Source organism: Oncorhynchus mykiss, chromosome 2 (assembly GCF_057628025.1).
Source record: "Oncorhynchus mykiss isolate SJ-2025 chromosome 2, ASM5762802v1, whole genome shotgun sequence".
Lineage (NCBI taxonomy): Eukaryota > Metazoa > Chordata > Actinopteri > Salmoniformes > Salmonidae > Oncorhynchus > Oncorhynchus mykiss.
Window position 1 is genome coordinate 56,053,342 of NC_143023.1, and position 25,627 is coordinate 56,078,968.

General features: G+C 43.6%; 1 protein-coding gene across 11 annotated transcripts in view; it reads right to left on the reverse strand.

Moving 5' to 3' along the window:
- LOC110491905 (inositol hexakisphosphate and diphosphoinositol-pentakisphosphate kinase 1) overlaps nucleotides 1-25,360 on the reverse strand; it is a 66,450-nt gene extending 41,090 nt beyond the window's left edge. For 5 of the 11 annotated variants that reach the window (XM_021565812.3, XM_090202600.1, XM_021565793.3 and 2 more), the window contains exons 1-14: nucleotides 24,897-25,360; nucleotides 18,933-19,556; nucleotides 18,423-18,630; nucleotides 17,941-18,031; nucleotides 17,753-17,838; nucleotides 16,182-16,336; nucleotides 15,785-15,886; nucleotides 14,512-14,673; nucleotides 13,770-13,891; nucleotides 13,410-13,511; nucleotides 12,268-12,354; nucleotides 11,729-11,804; nucleotides 11,378-11,487; nucleotides 4,216-4,301 (exon numbers count right to left, since the gene is read on the reverse strand). In XM_021565812.3, coding sequence (XP_021421487.3) covers nucleotides 4,216-4,301; nucleotides 11,378-11,487; nucleotides 11,729-11,804; nucleotides 12,268-12,354; nucleotides 13,410-13,511; nucleotides 13,770-13,891; nucleotides 14,512-14,673; nucleotides 15,785-15,886; nucleotides 16,182-16,336; nucleotides 17,753-17,838; nucleotides 17,941-18,031; nucleotides 18,423-18,630; nucleotides 18,933-19,100 — 1,555 coding nt within the window. In that variant the 5' untranslated portion in view covers nucleotides 19,101-19,556; nucleotides 24,897-25,360. Of the gene's footprint in view, nucleotides 1-4,215; nucleotides 4,302-11,377; nucleotides 11,488-11,728; nucleotides 11,805-12,267; nucleotides 12,355-13,409; nucleotides 13,512-13,769; nucleotides 13,892-14,294; nucleotides 14,356-14,511; nucleotides 14,674-15,784; nucleotides 15,887-16,181; nucleotides 16,337-17,752; nucleotides 17,839-17,940; nucleotides 18,032-18,422; nucleotides 18,631-18,932; nucleotides 19,557-24,896 lie in introns of those variants that run through there. The other 6 variants (XM_021565829.3, XM_090202608.1, XM_021565820.3 and 3 more) reach the window with 2 other exon arrangements.
- Nucleotides 25,361-25,627: the final 267 nt, after the last annotated feature.

Below are 25,627 nucleotides of genomic sequence, written 5' to 3' on the forward strand. Positions count from 1 at the left end.
TTGCTTCCATTCAGCCGCAAGAGCATTAGTGAGGTCGGGCAATGATGTTGGGCGATTAGGCCTGGCTCACAGTCAGCAATCCAATTCATCCCAAAGGTGTTCGATGGGGTTGAGGTCAGGGCTCAGTGCAGGCCAGTCAAGTTCTTCCCCACCAATCTCGACAAACCAGGATCTCACTTTGTGCACTGGGGCATTGTCATGCTAAAACAGGAAAGGGTCTTCCCCAAACTGTTGCCACAAAGTTGGAAGCACAGAATTGTCTATAATGTCATTGTATGCTGTAGCGTTAATATTTCCCTTCACTGGAACTAAAGGGCCTAGCCCAAACCATGAAAAACAGACCCAGACCATTATTCCTCCTCCAAACTTTACAGTTGGCGCTATGCATTGGGGCAGGTACTGTTCTCCTGGCATCTGCCAAACCCAGATGAATCCGTTGGACTGACAGATGGTGAAGCGTGATTCATCAGAGAACGCGTTTCCATTGCTCCAGAGTCCAATGGCGGCTAGCTTTACATCACTCCAGCCGACGCTTGGCATTGCACATCTTAGGCTTGTGTGTGGCAGATCGGCCATGGAAACCCATTTCACGAAGCTCCAGATGAACAGTTATTGTGCTGACGTTGCTTCCAGAGGCAGTTTGTGAAGACAAACTATTTTTACGAGCTACGAGCCTCAGCGGTCCTGTTCTGTGAACTTGTGTGGCTTACCACTTCACGATTGAGCCATTGTTGCTCCTAGACATTTCCACTACACAATAACAGCACTTAGTTGACCGGGGCAGATCTAGCTGGGGAGAAATTTGACGAACTGTCTTGCTGGAAAGGTGGCATCCTACTGGATCAAGGTGCAACGTTGAAATTCACTGAACTCTTCAATAAGGCCATTCTACTGCCAATGCTTGTCTATGGAAATTGCATGGGTGTGTGCTCGATTTTAAAAACCAGTCAGCAACGGTTGTGGCTAAATTGCCATATCCACATACTTTTGTATATACAGTTGTCGGAAGTTTAAGTCGGAAGTTTACATACAAGTGTTAATGACTCCAACCTAAGTGTTTTTCAACCACTCCAAACATTTCTTGTTAACAAACTATAGTGTGGCAAGTTGGTTAAGACATCTACTTTGTACATGACGCAAGTAATTTTGCCCCCAAAAAATGTACAGACAGATTATTTAACTTATAATTAATTGTATCACAATTCCAGTGGGTCAGAAGTTTACATACACTAAGTTGACTATGCCTTTAAACAGGTTGGAAAATTCCAGAAAATTATGTCATGGCTTTAGAAGCTTCTGATAGGCTAATTGACAACATTTGAGTAATTTGGACATGTACCTGTGGATGTATTTCAAGACCTACTTTCAAACTCAGTGCCTCTTTACTTGACATCATGGGAAAATCAAAAGAAAATCAGCCAAGACCTAAGAAAACAAATTGGAGACTTCCACAAGTCTGGTTCATCCTTTGGAGCAATTTCCAAACACCTGAAGGTACCACGGTCATCTGTACAAACAATAGTACGCAAGTATAAACACCATGGGACCACACAGCCTCCTGGAGTCTCCTGGAGATGAATGCAATTTGGTGCATAAAGTGTAAATCAATACCAGAACAGCAGCAAAGGATCTTGTGAAGATGCTGGAGGAAACAGGTACAAAAGTATCTATATCCACAGTAAAATTAGTCCTATATCGAACATAACCTGAAAGGCCGCTCAGCAAGGAAGAAGCTACTGCTCCAAAACCGCCATAAAAAAGCCAGACTACGGGCCAAATACCGTACTTTTTGGAGAAATGTCCTCTGCTCTGATGAAACAAAAATAGAACTGTTTGCCATAACGACCATCGTTATGTTTAGAGGAAAAAGGGGGAGGCTTGCAAGCCAAAGAACACCATCCCAACGTGAAGCATGGGGGTGGCAGCATCATGTTGTGGGGGTGCTTTGCTGCAGGAGAGACTGGTGCACTTCACAAAATTGATAGCTTCATGAGGGAGGAAAATTACAGTGCCTTGCGAAAGTATTCAGCCCCCTTGAACTTTGCGACCTTTTGCCACATTTCAGGCTTCAAACATAAAGATATAAAACTGTATTTTTTTTGTGAAGAATCAATAACAAGTGGGACACAATCATGAAGTGGAACGACATTTATTGGATATTTCAAACTTTTTTAACAAATCAAAAACTGAAAAATTGGGCGTGCAAAATTATTCAGCCCCCTTAAGTTAATACTTTGTAGCACCACCTTTTGCTGCGATTACAGCTGTAAGTCGCTTGGGGTATGTCTCTATCCGTTTTGCACATCGAGAGACTGACATTTTTTCCCATTCCTCCTTGCAAAACAGCTTGAGCTCAGTGAGGTTGGATGGAGAGCATTTGTGAACAGCAGTTTTCAGTTCTTTCCACAGATTCTCGATTAGATTCAGGTCTGGACTTTGACTTGGCCATTCTAACACCTGGATATGTTTATTTTTGAAACATTCCATTGTAGATTTTGCTTTATGTTTTGGATCATTGTCTTGTTGGAAGACAAATCTCCGTCCCAGTCTCAGGTCTTTTGCAGACTCCATCAGGTTTTCTTCCAGAATGGTCCTGTATTTGGCTCCATCCATCTTCCCATTAATTTTAACCATCTTCCCTGTCCCTGCTGAAGAAAAGCAGGCCCAAACCATGATGCTGCCACCACCATGTTTGACAGTGGGGATGGTGTGTTCAGGGTGATGAGCTGTGTTGCTTTTACGCCAAACATAACATCATCTGACCAGAGCACCTTCTTCCACATGTTTGGTGTGTCTCCCAGGTGGCTTGTGGCAAACTTTAAACAACACTTTTTATGGATATCTTTAAGAAATGGCTTTCTTCTTGCCACTCTTCCATAAAGGCCAGATTTGTGCAATATATGACTGATTGTTGTCCTATGGACAGAGTCTACCACCTCAGCTGTAGATCTCTGCAGTTCATCCAGAATGATCATGGTTTAGAGGGACGGCCAGGTCTTGGTAGATTTGCAGTGGTCTGATACTCCTTCCATTTCAATATTATCGCTTGCACAGTGCTCCTTGGGATGTTTAAAGCTTGGGAAATCTTTTTGTATCCAAATCCGGCTTTTAACTTCTTCACAACAGTATCTCGGACCTGCCTGGTGTGTTCCTTGTTCTTCATGATGCTCTCTGCGCTTTTGACGGACCTCTGAGACTATCACAGTGCAGGTGCATTTATACGGAGACTTGATTACACACAGGTGGATTGTATTTATCATCATTAGTCATTTAGGTCAACATTGGATCATTCAGAGATCCTCACTGGACTTCTGGAGAGTGTTTGCTGCACTGAAAGTAAAGGGGCTGAATAATTTTGCACGCCCAATTTTTCAGTTTTTGATTTGTTAAAAAAAGTTTGAAATATCCAATAAATGTCGTTCCACTTCATGATTGTGTCCCACTTGTTGTTGATTGTTCACAAAAAAATACAGTTTTATATCTTTATATTTGAAGCCTGAAATGTGGCAAAAGGTCGCAAAGTTCAAGGGGGCCGAATACTTTCGCAAGGCACTGTATGTGCGTATATTGAAGCAACATCTGAAGACATCAGTCAGGAAGTTAAAGCTTGGTCGCAAATGGGTCTTCCAAATGGACAATGACCCCAAGCATACTTCCAAAGTTGTGGCAAAATGGCTTAAGGACAACAGAGTCAAGGTAGTAGAGTGGCCATCACAAAGCCCTGACCTCAATTCTATAGAAAATGTGTTGGCAGAACTGAATAAGCGTGTGCGAGCATGGAGGCCTACAAACCTGATTCAGTTACACCAGCTCTGTCAGGAGGAATGGGACAAAATTCACCCAACTTATTGTGGGAAGCTTGTGGAAGGCTACCCAAAACGTTTGACCCAAGTTAAACAATTTAAAGGCAATGCTACCAAATACTAATTAAAGTGTATGTAAACTTCTGACCCACTGGGAATGTGTTGAAAGAAATAAAAGCTGAAATAAATCACTGTACTATTATGTTGACATTTCACATTCTTAAATAAAGTGGTTATCCTAACTGACCTAAGACAGGGAATTTTTACTAGGATTAAAATGTCAGGAATTGTGAAAAACTGAATTTAAATGTATTTGGCTAAGATGTACGTAAACCTCCGACTTCAACTGTATAGTGCATGTGTAATCATGAACATGACCAGATAGAGTGTAAGGTTGTGACTCCCTCCCTACCTTCTTCCTCACTGGAGGCTTTGGGCTGTCCGTTGGGCAGGTACGTGAGCTGCACTTTCCTGTTGATGCCTGAGAAATGCCCATACCTGGAAGACACACGGGGTATCTTCACTTAATGAAGCTTCAGTCATCATTATACATGTACAGCACACACACAAACCCAGACATGTGACATTGACCTCAACTCCAATCTAAATCTGTCAAGTCAGGAAGTACATTTAAAAAAGACCCACATTTTAAAAATATAAATATTTTCTTGGATTGAATTCAATTATTTATTGGACTGAATTTCAATGAATCACCTGAATGTAATTTTTTTTTCTCCCCCCCATGGAATTGACTCCAACCTTGTTTGACACGTTTCATTTCAGAACCATGGTTGAGAACAGTCTCCCACTAGCTTCAAACGCTAGCTAGCAGGTGCTCAGTCTGTCAGTCAGTAAGTGGCTAGTTAGGCTAGGCTAAACTAGCTGCCTACCATGTTTCTGGAAACGTGTTTTGGGTTGTATTTTTTTTGTTTGAACTTTGGACACCCGCTGTCACTGTGTGTCACTCTTAATCCCTCATGTGCCATACCAGCGCTGTCCTTTGGGATGTGACAGGCGTTTGGTTAAAGTGCATAGCACTCAGGGGTGAAAGACGACACCATTGGGATTCCACCCACCCGGTTGTGTAAAATTGTCTCTCGGCCTCCCCTGTGGTTTGCGATACAGTGCTGTGGCAATAGTGAGGGCTGCGCTATGTAACAGCAGCTGTTCAATGCACCGGCTATGATAATAATTTAGCATATCCGACACTAATAGAAACATACTGTCCTCTAATTGGAAAAAGTTTAGGAGTCCTTGGGACAAACATGTAGTATGACAAGACTTACAGACCAAGTCCATGACGGCCCCGTGATGGAAAATGGATTTGATAGGCGATACGATCAGTGTTAACGACTGATCCTGGATTCCCCATTCCCCACAGCTTTAGCCCAACGCACACAGATCAAACGAGCAGGAGGACCTGCTCCAACAGACAATGAGTATGTTTACATGCGCAGGAATAATTCGATATTAAAACGGACTACGGCGGTAGGCAGATGATGCAAAAGTCATGTAAAACGCCTTAAATTTGGTTATCATAATCGGCGTTTCTAATTTCTAAATAAGCATACGCCAATTGAAACCTGTTTTTTCCGCACAATCTTTCAAAACTACTAAACAGTTAAAAAAATAATAATAGGCATTCCAGCGGTGTTTCTCATCGAATCTAACTGAGCCAGCACAGGTAGCGCAAGCCTCCCTCTTTAGTGCGAGTGAAGTGAGTTTGGAACAACTGAACTGTATCTTAGAAGTAGTTTTCACATGCAAACTTTATAGGTTTCGACTCAAATATGTTTACCAAAAATAACATGGTGAATGTGGTAGAAAGTTTATTTTAAATGGTTGATTTTCGGGAATTGATCAGAGTGCCATCAGGTAGCCTTATTTCAGATGTGTCCATGTAAACAGGATTATTATGGAAATCGTTCTTGCAAAGAATGTAAAGGTTTTAATCAAACCATTATATTAATCTGACTATCCACAATAATCACGTTGTGTGGATGTAACCGTACTCAACTACATTGTGTCTGTTAAAGTCCTGTCTCTGGTTGGGACACTCAAGGACATTCAGAGACTTGTCCCGAAGCCACTCCAGCATCGTCTTGGCTGATGCTTAGGTTCTTGGTCCTGTTGGAAGGGGAACCTTCACCCCAGTCTAAGGTCCTCAGCGCTCTGGAGCAGGTTTTCATAAAGGATCTCTCTGTACTTCGCACTGTTCATCTTTTCCTCGACTAGTTTCCCAGTCCCTGCCATTGAAAAGAAATCCCCACAGCAAGATGCCGCCACCACCACGCTTCACCGTAGGGATAAGTGCTAGGTTTCAGACCAAAGAGGTCAACTAGGTTTTATCAGACCAGAGAATCTTGTTTCTCATGGTCTGAGTCTCTGCAGAGACCTGAAAATAGCTGTTCAGCAACGCTCCCCAGCCAACCTGACAAAACTTGAGAGGATCTGCAGAGAAGAACGGGAGTAACTTTCCAAATACAGGTGTGCCAAGCTTGTAGCGTCATACTCAAGATGACTGGAGGCTGTAATCACTGGCAAAGGTGCTTCAAAAGTACTGAGTAAACGGTCGGAATACTTATGTAAATGTGATATTTCAGTTTTTAAATTTGCAAACATTTCTAAAAACCTTAGTGATTATGAGGTATTGCGTGTAGATTGATGAGAATATATTTTTTAAATCAATTTTAGAGTAAAGCTGTAACGTAACAAAATGTGGGGGGAAAGAAATCAAGGGTATGTATAAAAAAAACAACTAAATAAATTAAAATATACAGTACCAGTCAAAAGTTTGGAGATACCTACTCATTCAAGGGTTTTGCTTTATCTTTACTATTTTCTACATTGTAGAATAATAGCGAAGACATCAAAACTATGAAATAACACATATGAAATAACACAAATGTAGTAACCAAAAAATATCTAAATAAAATAAAGAGTTAGAAAATCAAATATAAAATATATTTTGATTTGTTTAAGTAGCCACCCTTTGCCTTGATGATAGCTTTGCACACTCTTGGCATTCTCTCAACCAGCTTCATGAGGTAGTCACCTGGAATGCATTTCAATTAACAGGTGTGCCTTGTTAAAAGTACATTTCTTAATCCGTTTGAGCCAATCAGTTGTGTTGTGACAAGGTAGGGGTGGTTTACAGAAGATATTTTATTTACCTTTTTACTAGGAAAGTCAGTTAAGAACAAATTCTTATTTACAATGACAGATAGTCCTATTTGGTAAAATATCAAGTCTATATTATGGAAAGAACAGCTCAAAATAAGCAAATAAATGACAGTCCATCATTACTTTAAAAGACATGAAGGTCAGTCAATACAGAAAATGTCAAGAACTTTTAACTTTTCTTCAACTTCAAAGGATAAATTGATTAGAGTTAACTGCGCCTCAGATTGCAGCCCAAATAAAAGTAACAGACACAACATCAACTGTTCATAAGAGAATCAGGCCTTCATTGTCGAATTGCTGCAAAGAAACCACTGCCATCTCTGTACTTTGCTCTGTTAATCTTTCCCTTGATCCAGACTAGTCTCCCTGTCACTAAAAAACATCCCTACAGCATGATGCTGCCACCACCATGCTTCACCATAGGGATGGTGCCAGGTTCCCTCCAGATGTGACGCTTGGCATTCAGTCCAAAGAGTTCAATCTTAGTTTCATCAGACCAGAGAATCCTGTTTCTCATGGTCTGAGAGTCCTTTAGGCAAACTCCAAGCGGGCTGTTATGTGGCTTTTACTGAGGAGACGCTTCCATCTGTCATCTCCCTGACCAAGGCCTTTCCCCCCCGATTGCTCAGTTTGGTTGAGCGGCCAGCTCTAGGAAGAGCCTTGGTAGTTCCAAACTTCTTCCACTGTGTTCTTGGGGACATTCAACGCTGCAGCAATTTTGGGTACCCTTCCCCAGTTCTGTGCATTAACACAATCCTATCTCGGAGCTCTACAGACAATTCTTTCAACCGCATGGCTTGGTTTTTGTTCTGACATGCAGTGTCAACTATGGGACCTTATATAGACAGGTGTGTGCGACTTTCCAAATCATGTCCAATCAATTGAATTTACCACAGATGGACTCCAATCAAGTTGTAGAAACATCAAGGATGATCAATTGAGCTAAATTTCAAGTCTCATTGCAAAGAGTCTGAATACTTATGTATTATATCTTTTTTTTCTTCACTTTATGGGGTATTGTGTGTATTTTTTATTTAAAAAAAAAATCTATTTCAAAATAAGGCTGTAACAAAATGTGGAAAAAAAATCAAGAAGTCTGAATACTTTCCGAATGCACTGTAAATACACAGTACCAGTCAAAAGTTGACACTTACTCATTCAAGGGTTCTTTTTGTACTATTTTCTACATTGTAGAATAATAGTGAAGACATCAAAACTATGAAATAACACATATGGAATCACGTAGTAACCAAAAAAAAGTGTTAAATAAAAACATATTTGATGACAGCTCTGTAGACTCTTGACATTCTCTCAACCAGCTTCAACTGGAATGCTTTTCCAACATTCTTGAAGGAGTTCCCAAATATGATGAGCACTTGTTGGCTGCTTTTCCTTCACTCTGCGGTCCAACTCATCCCAAACCATCTCAATTGGGTTGAGGTCGGGGGATTGTGGAGGCCAGGTCATCTGATACATCACTCTCCTTCTTGGTCAAATAGCCCTTACACAGCCTGGAGGTGTGTTGGGTCATTGTCCTGTTGAAAAACAAATTATAGTCCCACTAAGCGCAAACCAGATGGTATGGCATATCGCTGCAGAATGCTGTGGTAGCCATGCTGGTTAAGTGTGCCTTGAATTCTAAATATATCAGACAGCATCACAAGCAAAGTACCCCCACACATCCTCCTCCTCCATGCTTCACGGTGGGAAGCACACATGCAGAGATCATCCATTCAACTACTAGGCCTCTCACAAAGACACAGTGGTTGGAACCAAAAATCGCAAATTCGGACTCAGACCAAAAGGCCAGATTTCCACCAGTGTAATGTCCATTGCTCGTGTTTCTTGGCCCAAGCAAGTCTCTTCTTATTATTGGTGTCCTTCAGTAGTGGTTTCTTTGCAGAAATTCAACCAAGAAATCTCACAAATGTACTTTTAACAAGGCACACCTGTTAATTGAACTGCATTCCAAGTGACTACCTCATTTAGCTGGTTGAGAAAATGCCAAGAGTGTGCAAAACCTTTGACTAGTACTCTTTCTGTATGTGTGTGTACAGTTGAAGTCGGAAGTTCACATACACTTAGGTTGGAGTCATTAAAACTCATTTTTCAACCACTCCACAAATTTCTTGTTAACAAATTATAGTTTTGGCAAGTCGGTGAGGACATCTACTTCGTGCATGACACAAGTCATTTTTCCAACAATTGTTTACAGACAGATTATTTCACCTATAATTCACAATTCCAGGGGGTCAGAAGTTTACATACACTACGTTGACTGTGCCTTTAAACAGCTTGGAAAATTCCAGAAAATGATGTCATGGCTTTAGAAGCTTCTGATAGGCTAATTGACATCATTTGAGTCAATTGGAGGTGTAAATGTGGATGTATTTCAAGGCCGACCTTTAAACTCAGTGCCTCTGCTTGAAATAATGGCAAAATCAAAAGAAATCAGCCAAGACCTAAGAAAAAAAATTGTAGACCTCAACAAGTCTGGTTCATCTTTGGGAGCAATTTCTAAACGCCTGAAGGTATCACGTTCATCTGTACAAACAATAGTACGCAAGTATAAACTCCATGGGACCACGCAGCCGTCATACCGCTCAGGAAGGAGACGCGTTCTGTCTCCTAGAGATGAACGTACTTTGGTGCGAAAAGTGCAAATCAATCCCAGAACAACAGCAAAGGACTTTGTGAAGATGTTGGAGGAAGCAGGTACTAAAGTATCTATATCCACAGTAAAACGAGCCCTATTTTGACATAACCCTGAAAGGCCGCTCAGCAAGAAAGAAGCCACTGCTCCAATACCGCCATAAAAAAAGCCAGACTACGGTTTGCAACTGCACATGGGGACAAAGATTGTACTTTTTGGAGAAATGTCCTTTGGTCTGATGACACAAAAATAGAACTGTTTGGTATAATGGCCATTGTTATGTTTGGAGGATAAAGTGGGAGGCTTGCAAGCCGAAGAATACCATCCCAACCGTGAAGCACGGGGGTGGCAGCATCATGTTGTGGGGATCCTTTGCTGCAGGAGGGACTGGTGCACTTCACAAAATAGATGGCATCATTAGGATGGAAAATTATGTGGATATATTGAAGCAACATCTCAAGACATCAGTCAGGAAGTTAAAGCTTGGTCGCAAATGGGTCTTCCGAAATGGACAATGACGCCAAACATACTTCCAAAGTTGTGGCAAAATGGCTTAAGGACAATAAAGTCAAGGTATTGGAGTGGCCATCACAAAGCCCTGACCTCAATCCTATAGACAATTTGTGGGCACAACTAAATAGCGTGTGCGAGCAAGGAGGGCTACAAACCTGACTCAGTTACACCAGCTCTGCAATGCTATCAAATACTAATTGAGTGTATGTAAACTTCTGACCCACTGGGAATGTGATGAAAGAAATAAAAGCTGAAATAAATCACTCTCTACTATTATTCTGACATTTCACATTCTTAAAATAAAAGTGGTGATCCTAACTGACCTAAGACAGGGAATCTTTACTAGGATTAAATGTCAGGAATTGTGAAAAACTGAGTTTAATGCACTTTGGCTAAGGTGTATGTAAACTTCCGACTTTAACTGTATATTTTTTAAACATACTGAAATGACTCTGGGCCTTTGTATTTGATCCAACAAAGAATGTTGTCCTTGGTTATTGTCAATGAGGTGCTAATGGTAACTGGTTAATATGCAATCCCATACCATTATCAACAGGCTCAAACAGTAAGCCTACATATAGTACACAGAGGATGAGAAGAGTGAGGAGGAGGGCGAAGGGATAGTGAGAGGAATTACAGGGCAACTTTCAGAACGACATGCATTGTAGACAACAAAGCACTCTCCCAAACGCATGTGGACACACGCACACTGTTGTGGCTAGTGTTCCCTGATTCTAAGTGCAGTATAACATCCCTCATCATTCTAAATAGGGGTTAATGGTAGCAGTGGTTACAGTGAGTGCGGAGAACAAGGAGGAGTGAACCTCTTCCTTTATAAGGGACAGGGGGGGGGGGGGGGAGGCGCGTACTGAGTGTCATTCAAGCTGGATTCCCTTTGGAGAGATAGAAAGGAGGGAGGAAAAGAGATAGGGAGGAAAAGGGAGGAAAAGAGAGGAAAAGAGATAGGGAGGAAAAGAGTTAGAGACGCATGGATTAGGGGGTTCACAAAGTAAATGTGAAATCTACTAGGCTGGAGTGGGCTTAGTGAATAAGGCTAATTCAATCTGTGTATTGGGCTACAGACACACACAGCAATGACACAGGAGGTTTCTACACCAACGCGTCACAGACACAGCAGAGCAGATCTTATGCATGGTCGATAAAATGGACAGATCAGGGCATGATGTCTGTGTGCCTATAACCCAGCCATAGGCGTCTCACTCACATCTCCAGGACAGTCTTGAGCTGCTCCAGTTTACCCTTCTTCTCCTCGATCTCACAGTCCGTGTGCTGCCCCAACTCAGCCAGTAGGAGCCGGGCAATGTCCAGCACCTCCTATACATACATACATACACACACACACACACAAATTTGTCAAAGTGCTTAACAGCAACCAAAGCCTTAACCCCTACAAAGAGCAAGCGAAGGCAACAGTGGCCAGGAAACATTGACGAACTGGATTAGCAGTAGAGGCCATACACAGCACTACCATATTGTCGTAAATAGAGTTCCCCCCAACAGAGGAACACACTGCAGGTTCCTGGGTTACAGGCAAAGAAGAGATACTTGGACTGACCTGTAGCTGTTTGGGCTTCTTCAACTTCAGTTTCCCTGACTTGTACCCTCCGTACTTCTCAAACAGCTCAAAGAACCTGAAAATAAGACACAACGGAAACAACATTGAGACACAACGGGACTGGGGAAGGTGATTTACAAGTTGTATTTGTTATATGACGTTGATCAGAAAGTCATTAAACGTTGTGTGTCAAATTCTGTCCACTGGGAATGGGGAGAGGGGGAAATTGAGGAGCAGGCGATGTGTCCACTGGGAATGGGGAGAGGGGGGATTTGAGGAGCAGGCAATGTGTCCACTGGGAATGGGGAGAGGGGGCATTTGAGGAGCAGGCGATGTGTCCACTGGGAATGGGGAGAGGGGGCATTTGAGGAGCAGGAGATGTATCCACTGGGAATTAGGAGAGGGGGCATTTGAGGAGCAGGTGATGTATCCACTGGGAATGGGGAGAGGGGGCATTTGGGGAGCATGAAGACGTATCCACTGGGAATGGGGAGAGGGGGTATTTGGGGAGCAGGAAACAGGAAGATGTACAGACTCACAGAGGGTGTCTGACTTCCATCTTCATTTTCTGTTTGGGGGTGCGGTCTCCGTGGCGGATGATGGCGATGACACAGCGCAGCTCCATCCTGCGGGACAGGTGACATTAAGGTGTCAGGTGCCATTCCGATTAATCGGTCGACCTCTAGTTCATACAAATATTTACACATGTTAAGTTTGCTGAAAATAGTTTACATATACATACGCACACACACACAGTATAAATTTTTTTTATATCCGTGTCAATACTATCCATGAGTCTCTAGTCGGTAGACCATATGGTTAACAATGGCATTATTTTCAAATAATTCCACAACTCTTCCAACTATTTACACTTTTGTGGTTAATACATGATTCCATGTGTTATTTCATAGTTTTGAGGTCTTCCCTATTATTCTACAAAGTAGAAAACAGTAAAAATAAAGAAGAACAATAGAATGAGTAGGTGTCCAAACTTTTGACTGGTACTGTATATTACATGCGATAAGGCCACACAGAGGGCCAGAGATAATTCCAGACACCTGTGATAATCTGAAGTACCCAAAAAGGCCACTAGAAGTCATGTTATAAAATTCCCCCAAAAACCTTGAAAGTTATCACATGCTGGTAGTTTACTGGTAAACTTAGAAAGCTTCCAGTAATGTACCCTCCCTTTGCAACTCTAGGTGACATTACTGATTTGTTTATTATATTCATACTTTATTTAGTCAGGAGAAATCCTGATGAGGGTTTAAAAAATAAATAAAAAAACATAGGCAAATGTATATGGAAAACAGTGTTACACCTGGTATGAAGCAGGATCCTCTAGGAATACGTGACTCAAGACTGTGTTAGCCCAATGAGCTATAAAGCCTTGGAGTTCGCTGCGGGAGCTAACACAAGTCTTCAAGTTTCAAGAGAGGTTAGCCATCACGTGAGTATAGTTCACTAAACCACCTCTGTTAGACGACCTCTTAGAGAAGAGCAGGAAGAGGAGGAGAGAGAAGGGCAGGAAGAAGAGGAGAGAGAAGGGCAGGAAGAAGAGGAGAGAGAAGGGCAGGAAGAGGAGGAGAGAGAAGGGCAGGAAGAAGAGAGAGAAGAGCAGGAAGAGGTGGAGAAAGAAGCAGGAGGCGGAAAGGAGGAAGAAAATGAGAAGAGTACTCACATGGTTCCTGAGGTGGTGGGGACTATAGGTATGTCCTCGGCCTCCATGGGGATGGACCAGGGGATGTGGAACTGAGGGGCCAGCTCTCGCATCACCATGTTCCTGTGGGGGGGGGGGGGGGGGACAACCAATGGAGTGAGCTTGAGCAGTATTTCAGTTCTGACAACCAATGGAGTGAGCTAGAGCAGTGTTTGGGTTTTGAAAACGAATAGAGCGCGAGTTTGGATCCTGTCCAATTCAAGGAATGACATATGGCTTTAGATACTCAGCTGATCCTTGAGTGTCAAGGTGTAAATCAGGGGTTAAGCTGTAAGGAAGACCGATAGTTGACCCCTCAGCATGACAGCTAGCCGCACCTACCCCAAGACCTTGGCACAGTCGTCATAGTACTTCATGGAGTTCTTCACAAAGCTGAAGCCATTGACGTCACAGACGAATGAGTGGCCATTCGCTCTCAAGAGGTCGAAGCCACACACCGTTTGCTGGGAGTGGAAGAATGCGTCAGTCAGCCATTCAAACTGAATGTAGCTAAATCAAGTCAAGTGCTTTTTAAAGTTGCAATATGCAGAAAATCACTTGGCCATTTCCTGGTTGCAACAATTTGAATTGTTGTCTAATTTCAGTCTGTGTGACAATACAAGCCATGCATAGTGTAGAGAATCATTGTACCATCTAAACCACTGCGAAAAATATTTTCAATAAGCAAAAATATTGCATTCTCAGCTGTTTGAAGCTGGTGTACAACACCAAAAGTGAAAGAAGCAAAAGCATAGGAATAGCACACAGCACAGATCTACTGCTTAGACTGAGAATGACGTTCTATAAAGCTCACATTTCTATGTGAATTTGGTCAGATCGCCCCAAATATTTAAAGACGGCTCCTACCTTCATCTTCTTTCATTCATCTGCACTGATCAGAAAATACATCAGTGGCTTTCACATATCCGGCTCCTGCGCAATCATTGCAGACGAAGGAAATAAGACGAGGTTGAGGAGAGGAACCATCTTCAGACTATCGGGATAGTTTTAAGAAGTTTTAAGGCTTCTGGTTGATTTGGAGAGAAGACAAACGAAGTGGTCTGATTAGGTTGAAAAGCCTCACCTTGAAGGCCAGGCAGACCTTGCGGGCCACCAGTTTCTCCATGGCGGTGAGCATGACAGGGTAGCGGATCTCCTTCCCCTCGCTGTCCCGCTCCACCTTACCGTCCAGGGCCGGGGACTTCCTTGCCTCAGCATGGGCATAGTCAGGACCCACTGTGTACACCTGATACAACATCTTATTATACACACAGTCAGGTCCCAGTGTTCACCTGATATCATGTCATACACATACTAGCAGTACTCCGCCCTTACGGGCAGTACATCATTGGGTATGAATCATTTCTTTGATTTGCATCAAACACCTTTTTGGTCTCTGGATAGGCTATACCAGTATTCTCAGCTCACCAGCATTTTAAAAACTCCCATAGGCCTATTTCCCCTGAGATTGTTTATTGTGCACTTGTTTTAAATTTTAAAAATTCTGTTCGCCTACCATGGGGCGGCAAGTAGCCTAGTGGTTAGAGCGTTGGACTAGTAACCGGAAGGTTGCAAGATCGAATCCCCGAGGTGACAAGGTAAAAATCTGTTGTTCTTCCCCTGAACAAGACAGTTAACCCACTGTTCCTTGGCCATCATTGAAAATAAGAATTTGTTCTTAACTGACTTGCCTAGTTAAATAAAAGGTAAAATAAAAAAATATAGTAGGGTTCCAGACTAACATTTCCCCCCCTCGTGCCGCCAACATTTCCCCCCCTCGTGCCGCCAACATTTCCCCCCCTCGTGCCGCCAACATTTCCCCCCCTCGTGCCGCCAACATTTCCCCCCCTCGTGCCGCCAACATTTCCCCCCCTCGTGCCGCCAACATTTCCCCCCCTCGTGCCGCTAACATTTCCCCCCCTCGTGCCGCTAACATTTTCCCCCCTCGTGCCGCTAACATTTTCCCCCCTCGTGCCGCTAACATTTTCCCCCCTCGTGCAGCTAACATTTTCCCCCCTCGTGCCACTAACATTTTCCCCCCTCGTGCCACTAACATTTTCCCCCCTCGTGCCACTAACATTTTCCCCCCTCGTGCCACTAACATTTTCCCCCCTCGTGCCACTAACATTTTCCCCCCTCGTGCCACTAACATTTTCCCCCCTCGTGCCACTAACATTTTCAGATGGTGGCACCAGCCTATGATCACGGCCACGCAATAGAACAAAAATAAGAATCATGTTATGAAGTCATTCACATTGCTATTGCCAAATTCAATAAATCATTTGTTACATCTAAACAGGTCCAAGCAGGAGACGAGAAGACACGGCTCGCACACCAGCACACACTGAAGATGATACCTTGACATCAGTGCCGTCCGTTGGCATGAACTCCTCGTATATGTAGGAGCCAGTCTTCCTCACACAGCTCTCTGGGGAGTACACACTGCTGCGGCTCCCTATCTACAGGAGAGAGGGGATCATTCATATACTTATGAGAGCACGTGATTCCGCCTGACAGATGGGCGGGGTTTGCACTTTTGGGACGATTTCCATGGGTTTCATTCGGTCAGGCAAGACCAATCAAGTGCAGCAACAATATTTCAAATGGAGGGCTAAAGGTTGGAGTACCGAGTGGGTATAATTGAGTATCAGACCTTTCTGCACGGCATGGCTCCTAAAGCTTCCGCCCCCTCCGCTATCGTTTCAACAGCATGACCCATTTGAAGCCAACTGTACCGCCCTAGTCCCTCAGTACCTTTCTGAAGAGTCTCTGGCTGCCCCCGCCAGCTGAGGTGGGGTAGTAGATGTAGACATTGTGGTCCTCTGCGCACACGGGCTTCTCCACAAAGGGCTTGGGGAACACCTCCCCGTTCACCTCCACATGATCCTCCCCCTCGACCAGGTTACATTCTGGGAGGCAGACACACACCAGTCATTTAGAGACAGAGTTCAATCGGGGTCTAAAAAAAGCACACTTGAATGAATGCCCCATTCCAAATTGGACTATAAAACCCTACTCAAAGGCACAATTTAGATCTGAAAGGATTGGGCAGGTGTTCATGTTCATAGCCTTCATCTTCAATAGAACAGGCCTACAACTATGCAACCCTTTAAAGCAGCGGTCGCCAACCTTTTGTGAACCCGTCAATTCTGGTCTTCATTTTGACAGTTTGTTGCAAAAGTGCTATAATTTGGGTATTGTAGTAGTACATCTAGCTCTTTTTGCCCCTGGCGGATCAACTCCACTGAAATCGTGACGTAGAGGCACCTTGAGAAAGTACCTCTACGTCATCTCAAGACGGTATGAAATACACCCCCTTCTAGATGTGCTGGGTGGTACCACCTCAAGGTTTACTATGAAAGCAGGTGACAGCGTGCCTTATTTGGCAATGGTCCCGGTTAGCGGAGTAGGCAAATATATATATATATTTTTGCATGATGCCTCCTTGACTAGACTACTGACGTTACACAATTTTTGTTTAAAGCCAGTAAGGCACATTTCCGTGTACGGCCAAATTCAAAGTTTTTGCTTGCCTTTTCATACGCAGCTGTGCTTTTACGAAGAAGGGGGGGTACATGTATGCTACGAGGATTATATGTTTATATTCTTAGCTCCATCCAACGTGACAAGAAATAGATGACAAATCGGCATGTCAACAAGTATTTTTCCCGAACCACCGACTGATTGGGGGACAGTCCACTAAAACAGGGGGCTGATAGTTCAAAGGTTGGGAGTGTCATTTTTATTTTTCAAATCCTTTATTTACAATATTCATCCCGTGCCCACACACCTCTACCTCGGGAAAAGTTCAAGCATAACTGTGCTAGGGTTCGCCCCGGTAGTAGTTGTAACTTTTTTTTTTATTACAGTACCCAAGAGCAAATCGGTGTGAATTTGACCATTGGAAAAATGAGCTACTGTGTAAATACTGCAACGCGGGTTGGATTGAGCCCCTCATCTTCATTTTCAAGGCGATGATTGCACTTTTCTTCCCAACACGCAATGAATGTGAATTTCAAAAGATTTCCTTTGCGCACCACGGCAATAGGCGTCAGGAACTCAGTGCCTTCCCACTGTCAGCTAACTACCCAGAGCCGTATTTGCTCGCAATGCACATCCATTTCTTATTCGACTGTGCGAGTGGACTTTGATAAGTATGCTTTAGTGAGAGTGTTGGGACCAGTTACAACTACATTTACAGACAAAGGGTTTTAAGTTTGTTTATTTTCTCATCTTGGCGCCCAGAAGCAAAACGTGCGTCCACGCGAGCCAGCTGATCGATTTAAACGGTAACAGTCTGAGACTAGTTGTGTTGTAACACTCACCTTCAGGTCTGTCTGGGTCTCGGGTTAACACAGCGTAACGGGGAAGGTCAATCCCCTCCTCCTGCAAGATACGATACACCTCCCTCCTGAAGGGGACATGGGACAAAAACGTTTACTGACGGAGCAAGTCAACAGACTCCGAGACAAAGTAGGAGCAGGAAGTTGAGCGTGTGTGTTCCCTGGTATACCTGTCTTGTATGTAGTACTGCATGTTCAGGTCATTGATGAGAAGTGGGTTTCTGAGGTTGGCGTACTCTACCGCTTTGTCCAATGGGAAACCTACAAAGCCACCCCCATACAATGCATTCATATACACAGAACACAACCACATAATTACAGGAAATGGAAGAAAATTCCTCAACCATTACATTGTCGTTCCATTGGTCTGTATACTGGTGTCCTAAACATATTTCCATTTCCCCATGTTTATTTTCCTTTTCTGATCCTTCTCCTAAGATGTACCCAATTTAAACCAGGACAAGTCAGACGTACACTATGACTAAACATGAGCAAGACGGGAATGACTGTGTTGGGTATGTACAGATTGTATTCCGTGTATACTTACTGTATATTGGCGTGCATATACATTATACACGTTAATCTGTGCAATGGGCGTGCGCACGCCAGTACCTGATGCACGTAATCGTATGCGGTGGGTGCACATACGTACGTTCGTTTGTACCTTTGGAGTGGAAGGAGACGAGGCAGTCGCACAGGGGCCATTTGTCCACGGGCTCGTTGAGGATGACCTCCTCGGGGAAGATGACCACGGTGATGTACTCAAACTTACACAGCCTTTCCATGATCTGGGTCATGGGCTTGGACTTGGACTTCTTCATCATGGAGCAGATGCCCACCACGATCTGCCTCTCTGGAGGCTGGGCGAACAGAGAGGAAGGGAAAGAGGTCACTCGCAGCTTACTGTTTGTAATGTGCTGTACATGATGTGATTACTTGTGCGAGGTGAGGCCTAAGCCAATTTTCCATCTTTCCTCTGTCCGGTCATCTCTCCTCACCTCCTTCTCAAAATGCATTGAAGGAGAAGGTCTGAGGAGAGGGACCTTGGATCTTTATCTCCAATGCGGTTTGAGGAGGTGGCGAGGAAAAGAGGAAGCAAGGAATCAAGTAAAGACGAATTGGGAAAGGGCCTCTTTCTCGCCATCTTCATGCACCCACTTACAGAGTCGTAATCCTCATCCTCCTCTTTTCCCTGCCCCTCCTCCTCTCCTTTTCGCATCTCTCTCTCATTCTTCATGCCTCCTTCCTCTGGGCCTGGATGACCTTCATAGGCAAACACAGACGTGGGATTCCCACTCTGGCCCCACCCCTCTCCTCCAGTCTCTGACATTGACAGAGTGGGGAAGTCACTCAAACATCTGCCACTCAAAGTTCCGGCGCATCTTTGCGTGCCAGTACACAGTAGGAGGGTGTGAGGTAATAAGAGGGAAGGCTCAGATCACCTTACCGACAACAGGGAATAGGCACTGGTAATGCCTTTTTAAAATGCCCCTCAGGGGTTGATGAAGGTGTAATGAATTGGTGAGGGGAAAGACTCAGGAGGGAGGAGACGGTGGTCAGGGAGCACCAGGTTTACATAGAGGAAAGTGCTGAGGTAGTAATTCGACTTGGGGTGAGGTAAGTAGTCAGGGGTGAGGTAGGTAGAGGACAGAGCCCGAGTTGGGGAAGGAGTAACCTCCCTGTGTCAGGAGAGCGGTCTCATTCTGAAAAGTGGCATCACTCTGGCCTGAGGAGGATGAGATGAGCGGTTCAAAGGTTCCTCCACAGTCTCACCATCAGTCACCACCTACAGGAGGACAACACAGAAAGGCAGAAGCAGATAATGGCACTACTATGGTACAGACCATGTAAAAGATAAAACCCTGTAGAGACATGGCTCAGTGCTTGTTACAACGTCAGCAAGCTGTCTAATTATGCTGCCTCGTCTCTCTACACTCAATGTGTTTGGGCAATTCCACAGTAACGGAATTACACTTTTCAGTCTTTTCAGTTCGCTGCAGCTAGCGACTCAAACGGGACAGTTTTTATCTCAATCTCTTCATTCGAAGACTCAATCATGGACATTCTTACTGACAGTTGTGGCTGCTGTCGTGATGTATTGTTGTCTCTACCTTCTTGTCCTTTGTGCTGTTGTCTGTGCCCAAAAATGTTTGTACCCTGTTTTGTGCTGCTTCCATGTTGTGCTGCTGCCATGTTGTGCTGCTGCCATGCTGTGTGGTCATGTGTTGTGCTGCTTCCATGTTGTGCTGCTGCCATGTTGTGTGGTCATGTGTTGCTGCCATACTATGTTGTTGTCTTAGGTCTCTCTTCATGTAGTGTTGCCTCTCGTGGCCTTTTGGTAGGCCGTCATTGTAAATAAGAATACGTTCTTAACTGACTTGCCTAGTTAAATAAAAAGGTTAAATTAATACAAATACACTGACAAATTTGAAGAAATACCATAGTATTCACTTCAGAGGTTTTGCAGACTCCCTTGAAAAGGCTCAAGGTCACCTGCATCTTTAGTCAACAATATTTCCCTCCAATGACAGAATTCAATGATTACACTAACCAAAAGGTAATCAAACATTTTGGCTTGTATCTCGTAAATACCAGGGTTTTATTTTTTATTTTTTTAAACAGTGGACTTGAGTGTAAATTAAAACATAACCAAGAGGAGGACTTGTCCTCAGTCAGTAGCCTGCCAGAACTGGTTCCTGTCTCTTTTAGCAATGCCCTTCCCCGCCCACCAAACAAAACAGCTGACTTCCAGGGAAAATCTCCAGAAACAGCCAGCCGAGCCCAGATCATATCACCGCTCACAGAAGCCAGCCAAGAGGCTCATAAGGCACTTCCTACACAAGGCCATGACCGACAGGGCCTTGGTAGTTGGGAACAGATTCCAAAAATTGTCAGATCCCAGTCACACTCCCGGGACAGAAAACTAATTTCACGATATACTATATCACGCTATAGAATGCTAGCACAGACAGCTCGTGTCCACACGTATATCAACTTCGTCACACAAAACGTGTGAACATGGGTAAGTCTGGTCCCCAGAATAGCCTGCCCTTTACTCAGCGTGTTGAAAGGGGAAGAGGCATAAGAGGAGGCGGAGCGAGGAGGGTGGCCGGTAGAGAGCATATTGGGTGCAGAGGCCTACTCTAGTAACAGCAAACAAGCATAACTCCTCGCTCTCCTCGAAGGCGTTGACAGGCCACACTAAACCATGTGGAAGCCCATCTTGGCCACCCGAGGTCAGGGAAACACACTCGGGAAATAAACAAACTCATAAATACGCAGCTACAACAACAGTGGAAAGACAGTCGACGCCACCATCCTCCCTAGACACACAGTAGTAGGGCTATTTGGCATTGAGTGACTGGGAAGATCGGACTACTGAAGCGATAACAATAAATAAAAACGACACGTTTATAACATGAATGTGAACCACTGCTTTATTTATTATTCTTTAAACTACTACTAGTTTACCGGTTCTAGCGGTCAATTTGTCCCATTAATAATCAAATCACCCATATTAGCAAACTTATTTAATTTCAAACTTTACATTTCTCTAGCATACTCTACTTATTGTGGTGAACAGATCGCCCGCGGTTTATCATCCCAGCTCTATGACGGTTGAACACCTAGTGTTGATGGCTGACTAGCAATGCCCTTAACTGGTCAAGTTTGTCAGGAGTTGAGTGTTAAGCCCATTGTCTGTCTGTCGGCACAACACTAGCCTTGTTTCTCATCTCCAATCCTCTGTTCCTCACTGTGCTTCAGTCATCCCTTTGCCTCGCCATCAAATGTTTCTCGGATTCTTCATTCAAAAAAAGGCACTGCGTCCTTTGACGCCTATGACTAACAAACCAAAAGGCCTGATTGAACACGTCCCCATCTCCCTTTGGCATCGCCCAACCCACCATCTGACAGTGAGTCACTTCCGCCACCCAAATTTGGGCGGCCCCAATAAAAGGCCTTTAACCTTTGAGACCGTATCCTGTAGAAAGTCAGGCCGCACAGTTTATGATAGGGGTGGAATCATTAGCTGAGCGCTCACAAAAAGCCTCTATCACACTCAGTGAGAACAGGCCCAATGACACAGGAAATGTCTCTGCCACATACTGTCCATTTAGGGTGTTTCCTTTTCATACAGGGAGTGAAGAAGACTGCAAAGACAGGCACAGTCAGAATATTGTCGTCTGCCACTTGCCATTTACTTGTGAATTTTGAAGCCAGCATAGACGTGTTTACTATGAAAACACAAAGTATGCCATCATATGCCTAGTGAGTCATATAGCCTAACAGTTACTATCAGTGCACGGAGACTGAAGAGCCTGTCAGTGCAGGTGATCAGTTTGTTATCAGCAGAGCCTCCCATGCTAAATCATTAAATAAACTGTTAATGATTATGTTCAATAGTCTGGCGTGGACTGAAGGACTGAACCTGTCGAAGACGAATGCCAATACCTCATTCCCCATCCTCGGCCACCAATCACAAACATAGCCAAAACCCACAAGTTCTCCATATCCCAACACTCCCTCACTCTGAAGGGGCAGTACTGCAGAGGACAGACAATACATGAGGCTTTGAGGAATGCATGACAAATAATTACTGTACAAACAAAGATGTCCTCTGGGTCATTCAATCTCATGACTCTTTATTCATGGTTTCATAACTTCATTGTGTGAATTGTTTGCATTTGATTGTTAGTGTACAGTGCAGTCGGAAAGTATTCAGACCCCTTGACTTTTTCAAAATCTTGTTACGTTATAGCCTTATTCTAAAATGGATTTTTTTTTTTTTATTATATATACATTATATAAAATAAAACACATACATACATACACACACGCATAGAAAGATCTCAATCTACACACAATACCCCATGAATTCAAAACAGGTTTTTAGAAATTTGTGCTAATGTATTGAAAAAAAACGACTGAAGTATCACATTTACATAAGTATTCAGACCCTTTACTCAGTACTTTGTTGAACCACCTTTGGCAGTGATTACAGCGGAGTCCTCTTGGGTATGACGCTACAAGCTTGGCACACCTGTATTTGGGGAGTTTCTCCCATTCTTCTCTGTAGATCCGCTCAAGCTCTGTCAGGTTGGATGGAAAGCGTCGTTGCACAGCTATTTTCAAGTCTCTCCAGAGATGTTCGACCGGGTTCAGGTCCGGGCTCTAGCTAAGCCACTCAAGGACATTCAGAGACTTGTCCCGAAGCCACTCCTGTGTTGTCTTGGTTGTGTGCTTAGGGTCACTGTCCTGTTGGAAGGTGAACCTTCACCCCAGTCTGAGGTTCTGAGCGCTCTGGAACAGGTTTTCAACAAGGATCTCTCTGTACTTTGCTACGTTCATCTTTCCCTCTAGCCTGACTATTCTCCAAGTCCCTGCCGCTGAAAAACATCCCCACAGCATGATGCTGCCACCACCATGCTTCACAGGGATGTTGTCAGGTTTCCTCCAGATGTGACACTTGACAATCAGGCCAAAGAGTTAAATATTGGTTTCATCAGACCAGAGAATCTTGTTTCTCATGGTCTGAGAGTCCTTTAGGTGCCTTTTGGCAAACTCCAAGTGGGCTGTCATGTGCCTTTTACTGAGGAGTGGCTCCGGTCTGGCCACTCTACCATAAAGGCCTGATTGGTGGAATGCTGCAGAGATGGTTGTCCTTCAGGGAGGTCCTCCAATCTCCACAGAGGAGATATATATATATACACCTTTATTTAACTAGGCAAGTCAGTTTAAGAACAAAATCTTATTTACAATGACGGCCTACAACGGACCAATTGTGCACCGCGATATGGGACTCCCAATCATGGCCGGATGTGAAACAGCCTGGATTCTAACCAGGGTCTGTAGTGATGCCTCTAACACTGAGATGCAGTGCCTTAGACTGCTGCGCCACTCAGGAGCCCTAAAATAAGTAGCAGCGGCGGGACTGCTCAATTTGGCCGGGCGGCCAGCTCTAGGAAGAGTCTTGGTGGTTACAAACTTCTTCCATTTAAGAATAATGGAGGCTGTGTTTTGGGGGACCTTCAATGCTACAGAAATGATCTAACATGCACAGGGACCATATTTAAAACAGTTGTGTGCCTTTCCAAGTCATGTCCAATCAATTGAATTTACCACATGTGGACTCAAATCAAGTTGTAGAAACATTTCAAGGAAGATCAATGGAAACAGGATGCACCTGAGCTCAATGACGAGTCTCATTGCAAAGGGTCTGAATACTTATGTATATAAGGTATTTCAGTTTTTATTTATAATAAATTAGCAAACATTTCTAAAAAACTGTTTTTGCTTGGTCATTGTGGAATATTGTGTGTAGATTGATGAGGGAAAAAATTATTTAAATCAAATTTTAGAATGAGGCTGTAATGTAACAAAATGTGGAAAAAGTCAATGGGTCTGATTACTTTCCGAAAGGACTGTATATCAATTCCCCATTACATATATCACCAGTAGTAAATTTACCGCTAATTCCTATCATTTCTAATCTACAATGTTTGCTATTTTGGTTACGGTAATTATTTTTAAGGCATTCAAATGTATTATTCCAGTCTTCCCGTTCTCATTGCCTGAGTGGACACATTGTTTGCAGAGTGCACAAGCTATGCTTCACTTGTGAGAAACAAGTTTGTTTTGCAGTATAACTGCATTTCAAGTGCAGTTAACTGCAGTTAATCTGCAATCACTGCATTCAAAATACCACAGTTGACTGCGGTTACTGCAGTTTCAAAACGGCAATATTTTTTGTAAGAGCCAGTCTGAGAGGAAGTGACCTACCTACATTACACAAGAGGAAAGCAAGGAAATTGTAGAACACTAAAACAGAAGTCAAAATGGAAAATGGAAATACGCTTTGGACGTTGTCTGTCACAAATGGTTCGTGAATGTTCCTGTCAAGAAAGTGTGCCGCTTTTCAATGAACTCTACTGTGTACACTGTGACAACCTCGCCTCAGTGCCTAACGTTAATTATTTAGCGTGGCAGTCAGTACATATTACAACGTAGACCACTGCAGCCTATACTTCGTTACAACGTAACTAAGTACACTTCACATTATAGCCAACCGCAATATCGATTAAGAATAGTGTAAGAAGTGTTGCGGTCTTAAAATACAGTTACTTACTTATTGATAATTTGAGTTATAACCAGCTGTCAAGTTCTTTGTCCTTTGATAGTTGTTTTGTTGTGCAACCGCGAAAGTTGAGCACGGCAATGTTTTTCTTCTTCTTAAACTTGTATTGGCGAATCGCAACCGTGAGGTCTATACACCACCACCTACTGTACTGGCGTGTGATGCTGGACACGGCCTCCCTATTCATCAATTCATCGTATCTAGCGCTGTTTACACCTACTGTTCCAGAGTGTGACTATATTAAACTTCGTAGAAAAATTGCCCCCCTCAACTAACCCTACACCCGTTTCCACTACTTGGCCCTATCTGATCCTACACCAGGGGCGGCAGCCTGGGACGACAGGATACTATCGCTCAACACAGCTTGTAACTATTCTGCAGTTAAACCTCATACACCCAAGTACTTCTCTGCAGCTGCCAGCACCACAGCAATTTATGTGATTTACACTGATGTGGCTTCGGAAAACAAAAGCTCTCACATCCTAACTTAACTCTGTCTGGGAAAGACTGCATCAAAACTCAGAAGAACAGACAATGTCTTCTCTGTCTCACCACTCTCTTCACCAGGTCTACGTAGCCGGCAATGTAATTTGATGGGCTTCCACTTTCCTTTGAAGCAGGACGCTTAACAAGTGACAACAAACAATAAATATACTGTATAAAGATAACTTTATCCCACCACTCAACAATATGGAAGCAGATCTAATTAAATGGAACAATCT